The 5794-nt window shown below is 52.4% G+C and overlaps 1 protein-coding gene across 1 annotated transcript; it reads right to left on the reverse strand.

The window, feature by feature from the left end:
• Nucleotides 1–5415, reverse strand: LOC310634705 (DLA class II histocompatibility antigen, DR-1 beta chain-like; the record flags this gene model as incomplete). The annotated part of the gene is made up of 5 exons (XM_083353239.1): nt 5291–5415; nt 2908–3180; nt 560–841; nt 286–399; nt 1–47 (listed from the first exon to the last, which is right to left on the reverse strand). Exons 1-5 carry the CDS (start codon nt 5373–5375, stop codon nt 1–3), a joined length of 801 nt encoding a protein of 266 aa, XP_083209365.1. The 5' UTR covers nt 5376–5415.
• Between the last annotated feature and the right edge of the window lie 379 nt (nt 5416–5794).

Raw genomic sequence — 5794 nt, forward strand, 5'->3', positions numbered from 1 at the left:
CTACAACGTGAGGAGAAACTCACCTGCAGGAGGCTGGATGGGAATTGCTGGAAGGAGAAAAAGAGCCAATCAGAACTCTTCATGGGCTGGAGGACTCAGGGGCTCCCCCTCCCCATCAATAGCCCATAATAGGTTGCAGGATACTCACCTATACAGCAGACCCTCAAAGAACAGAATTTCCCATGCAAATGTCCAAGCGGGGCTCCTTGCCTTCTGCTAAGCTTGCTGAGAGCCCCCCCTGGATGGTCCCCTCCCCACAACCTCTCATCCAGCCCCCAGACTCACCTTTCTTGCTCTTCAGGTAGAGGGAGAGCCCCGTGGCAAAGAAGATCACCCCGATCAGGGCCCCCATAATCCCCGTCCAGAGTTTGCTCCTGGCCGAGTTGGAGGATCGGGGCTCTGGGGAAGGAGAAGGAGCCTCCCCTGAGCAGGAGGATCAGGGCCAGCTTCCCCCCCCCAGGAGGGTCCATCCCGGCTCCCCCCACAGGGAGGGTCTCTGCCCCCTCTCAGGGCAGGAGGGGGTCCCCAGAGCAGGAGGGGGGGGAGGGGAGGGGCTCACCCCACTGGACGGTGATGGGGGCCTCCAGGCTGGCGTGCCCCACCTGGCAGGTGTAGACGTCCCCCCGCTGGGGCTGGGTCTCCAGCATCACCTGGAGCTGGTAGGTCCAGTCTCCGTTCTGGAGCTCCTCCCCGAAGGCCACGCCCTCCTCCTCCGGCTGCCCGTTCTTCAGCCAGCGGACCTCGATCTCCACGGGGTAGAAGCCCCTCGCGGTGCAGAGGAGGATGGTGTGGGGGGAAGCGGGGTCCAGCTTGGTGGAGGAGATGGAGACGGTGGGCTTGGCTGGAGGGGAGGAGGGGGAGGAGGGACACGGGGGGGAGACACAGGAGGGAACAGAACAAAGCAAATTGCAGCAAGAAATTAATTAAATTATCACTTGATTTTACTGATTCCTGCCTTTTAAATCTTAAATTATATATACTATTTTGGTTGTTTTATATTTTATGTGTGTGCCATGCAAAGTCCCTCTGTGTGTGAGAGAGATGGTTTTAAAACTTGATACGGGAGGAATAAAACACACAGATACTTTCAAAGCCACCTTATAAGGAATCTACTTCTTTGAGATGGGAAAGAATAAGGAAGAAAATCTATAGGAAGCTACCTGAAAGGCTTTCAACAATGGAAGCTTTTGCTTACCCAAATTTAATTCATTATGACAAAGTCGTTGACTTAGAAAGGTATCTTGGATAACAAAGGGAAATTGAAAGATAGAGAAGATTTACAACGAGAAGGTATTGATTTAGCATGGTGGCCATATTTGCAAATTCAAAAGAGATAAAGAGAACAGGATTCCATAAAGAACAGACAGGATTCGATCAAACATTGTTAAAAACAGATGAAAACTTGATTAGGAAACTCTATAGATTTCTGCTCAATTTAAAGATGGAAGAAGAACAAGTAAAAGAAACAATGACAACTTGGGCAAAAAACTTTGGATATTCTACAGACTTGGAAGACTGGCAGAAACTATGGGATAGAAATATCAGATCGACTAAAGCAGTCTCAGATAAAGGAAACTTGTATAAAATGTTTTACAGATGGCATATGACACCAGTAAGATTAGCGAAAATGTTTAAAAACACTTCAAATAATTTCTGGAAATGTAAACAAAGGCCAGGTACTTACTATCACATCTGGTGGACAGGCCTTAAAGCAAAAAGGTTTGGGGTTAAAACACAGACATGGTTGGAAAAGATGACTAAAGACAGAATTTAAGCCAGAATTGGTTTTGTTAGGAATATTAGGACCTAATTATGAGAAGGAGAATGAATATTTAATACTGCATGTACTGACAGCAGCGAGAATAGCATTTGCCCAATGCTGGAAAAATGAAAACTTATCAACTGAAGAGGTTTTAACTAAGAAGATCTTAGAATGTGGAGAAATGGATAGATTGACGTTAGAGATTAAAGAGAAAGAAGATTCAGTTTATTATAGAACATGGGATCATTTTTACCAACGGTTAGGAAAATGAACTAGCGAGAAATGAATGTGATACGTTATCTTGAATGTATAATAGTAGGAGGAATGAGATGCATTGATTAACTGATACTGTTTTTGATTTATCGTTTATTACATTCTCTACAGTATTATTATATTTACTATTGTTAATTGAACATACGTACTGAGACAATAGCTTGTTTGCTAAAGATAGAAAATGTTATTGGGGGATAATCCCAATGTTGATCCCAACCGTGTCCTAATCCCAACCCCACCCTAAACCCTAATCCCTAACCCAATCCTATTTTATGGCTAAACCTATAAAATTCAATAAAATCCTTTGGAAAAAAGTTGATAAGTCAATCAATAAATATTATTGATTTATTCATATAAAATATATTGAAATATTATACAGCATACAGATTATATTGAAATCTATCTACCTACTGGGCAAGAGAGAGACCTTGGTAGATTCCTTCCCCCCCCCAGAAAAATATAATATTTTGTATAATATTCTGGAAAGAAGTTTTTTAGAACTGGGGAAGAGAAGGAGGATTGTGGGACGAAAGGGAAGGAGAGGAATATATTTCTTCCCTCCTTTTGCATGTTTGATTGTCATCCTTGTAGAATTTCTAACGTTTTAAGGGTAATTTATTTTTTACACATTTTTATTTAGGGGGGATGTTACAATTGTACCCCATGCAGACCCCCGCTTTGAGGGAGGGAGGGAGGGGGGCGGCTTAGGAGGATCAAGAAATGTCAATAAATACCAATGAGTAAATTTCGTAGATCGGAGAGCAGAGAATAAATAATGGGCAAATCTTTATCTGGGAGATCCCTAATCAATGAAATGAAACGGGGGGGGTCTCCGCATTCCCCCCCCATGAAACTCCCCCTCCCCCACTCACCTCTCCGGCCAACCACGGAACCTCTCTGGAGAACCCCGTAGTTGTGTGGGCAGACGGAATCCACTTGGGCCTTCGCTAATTGCAGGAGCTGCTTATCCCTGTTCGAAGCCTCCGCAATCTCCTTCCCCAATGCCGTGACGGCCTCGTACTCCCCGCGGGCGCTGTCGAAGCGGACGAACTCCTCCCGGTCGTAGATGTACCTTAACAGGAACCGCACCTGCTGCGTCCCGTTGAGGAAGCGGCACTCGGACTTCACCTGGACCAGGAAATGGGCTGCGGGGAGGAGGAGCAGCGTCAGGAGTGACTCCAGGGCCCATGGTTCCCAGCGGCTACTGGAGGAGAGGCCCAGGTGGGGAGGGGGAGGGACTGCCGGAAGGCGCCCCCTGGAGGAGGGACGGGGAACCGTCGGTCCCAGCGGGATTCCCCCTTTGTGGGGGGGTCTGGAGGGGGGAGGAAAATGGGGGAGGGGGGAAAGACCTTCCATCTCCCCAGGGTGGGAAAAGGCAGGCAGAAGTTCAGCCGGTCCAGCCCTCCCTCTGTCTGCAGGGAACGCTGGATCCCGGGGGGGGCCCTCTTTGCCCCCCCAAAACCTGCAGGAAATATAGGGGGGAAAGACCCCCACTCTGGACTGGAGGGAAAATAATACCCATGCTTCTCTCTTCCATTTGGGAACACAAGGGAAGGGTGGGGGGTTCACAACAAGGATACCCACACCCATGCTCCTGGGCTCTCCCCCGCCCTTCAAGCTTCACCTTCCCTTTTCCCCCCCTCCGCCCCATTTTCAGCCCCACAAGCTGCCTTTGGATGCTTTTCCAGGCCTCTCTTCTCTTCCCCTCCCCAAAAGACCCCCCTGTAGCCCCCCCAGGCCACCTGAAAGGGAGGGGCTCCAGCCCCCTTCACTAAACGGGGGGGGGGTTTGGAGGAGCAACTCAGACCCCCCAATATCCCTCCCAAGAGAAGCAGAGAAGGCGAGGGAGGGGAAGATTTTCAATATTGGGGGCTGCAACTTCAGGGGGGTCTTCAGGATGTGTGTGGACTTCATTTTGTGCCCCCCCCCCATGACTCTCCACCGCAGTCTCCCTTTCTCTTTCCGCCTGCAGGGGTGGACTAGATGCCCCTTTAAGCTCCCTTAAGGCCCCCATCAGGAGTGCAGGCTGGGTCTGGGGAGACTTCGGAAGGGCCGGGGGGAGCTGGGGGTCTCTTCGGAGAGTCTCCCCCTCCGGGTCTCGCTTGGCCCAAAGGGGCTTTTCCCAAAGGGAGCAGGAATTTCCTGGGTTTTCCCTTGAAGACGTTTCGCTTCTCATCCCAGAAGCTTCTTCAGTTCTGACTGAATGGTGGAGGGTGGAAAGACTGATATTCTTTGGGGTCGTTTTGAAAGTCGGTCCCTGGTTCTCTGAGGGGCCTCGAGGACCCCCAGGGGTTTATCTGGGCCCTCTGGGTCCCCTGAATTGGGGGGGCAAAGGGGTGGGGAGCCTTCCTGGGGCTGCTGAAAGGACCCTGTTGGAGGCAGGATATGGGGGGGTCCTTTCCCTCCCCCCTCTGTTGAGGGAGGGCTGCTCAAGTTTGACCTAGATGGCCTGGGGGCCTGGGGATCCTAGGGAGAAGGGAACCCCCAGATTCCCTAGATACCCCCCAAACTTTCTTTCACCCACCCCTGCAACATCCATCCTACTAGCTGCCTTTGCATGATTTGGGGGTTCAGCCCTCTCTCCTGTCCACCTGCAGCCCCCCCAAGACCGTCTGAAAGGGAGGGGCTCCAGGCCCCTTCGCTAAAGGGATAGTTTTGGGGAGCCAATTTAGGGGAGCAATTCAGACCCCCCCCGAATATCCTTCTCCCTCAGTTCCCCCCTCCCCTCCAGGTCCTGATTCAGCAATGTGGGGATGTGGGGTGGGGGGTTCTGGGTCTCCTCACCAAATTCAGAGTCTCCCCCCAGCTCAACTCTTCCCTCCGCTTAAAAAAAATTCAGAAGAAAAACTGAGGTTGCAAAAACACTTTTGCCAAAAAGCGTCTTTTTTCTTAGACTCTTTGCTGGCCTTTGTGGATTCAGCTCTGAAAGTGCCTCAGTTTCCCCTTTCGCTTTCCGTCTCCTTCCTCTTTCGGTGCCAGAAACCTCGGGGCTCAGGCGCTAATTCGGGGTCCGCAAAGTCCCGCTCCCAGCCAGCCACGGGGGGGGGGCGAGAGAGGGGGTCCAGCTACCTCTTATCCCACCTGGGCTGCCTTCCCGCGACCCCTCTGCGTCCTTCTGAGGGAGGGGTGGAGACCACGCGGAGATCGAGGCTCCTGCAGGCTCCCGCCTCTCTTGCCCTCGACCCCTTCTCCCAGCCCCATTCTTCACCCCCAGAAACACTGAGGGCCCCTCCCCCCGCCCAGCCCCCTCCTTACCGGGGGTCTCCTTCCCCGCTTCGCTTCCGGGGATCCGGGCCAGCGCCCCCACCAGCAACAAAAGGGGGACCCCAACGGAGCCCATGGATGCTCCCCACAAGCGCCCCCAAAGGGAGGGGAGAGAGACGCGGAGGCTCCCAGCCCAGAGGCGGAATCGGGGGGGGGGGTCTGGCTTGGGGGGAGGGGCGGTTTCCTCGGACTTCGGAATTGGGAGGGGCCAGGAAAGCAGAGCGACCAATGGGACTTTCCCCTCCTGTAGCGTCATCGGTCTCCGGGCAGAGTCTGCCTGAGTTCATCCACAAGAGGAGATAGTGCGAAAGAAGCGAAGCGGAGAAAGTTGGGGGAGGGGAATCCCTTCATTCTGGGGGGGCTGCATTTTAGGGGGGCGTTTCCTGCCAGCTCCGGAGGGGAGAGGAAGCGGCAATCGATCTTCCTCTGCTGCAGGAAATGGGTTGTGGGGAGGGGGAGGGGGAGGGGGAGGAGAAAGAGGGGCAGAAGGGACTC

Source organism: Vipera ursinii (genome assembly GCF_947247035.1).
Source record: "Vipera ursinii genome assembly, chromosome: 2".
NCBI lineage: Eukaryota > Metazoa > Chordata > Lepidosauria > Squamata > Viperidae > Vipera > Vipera ursinii.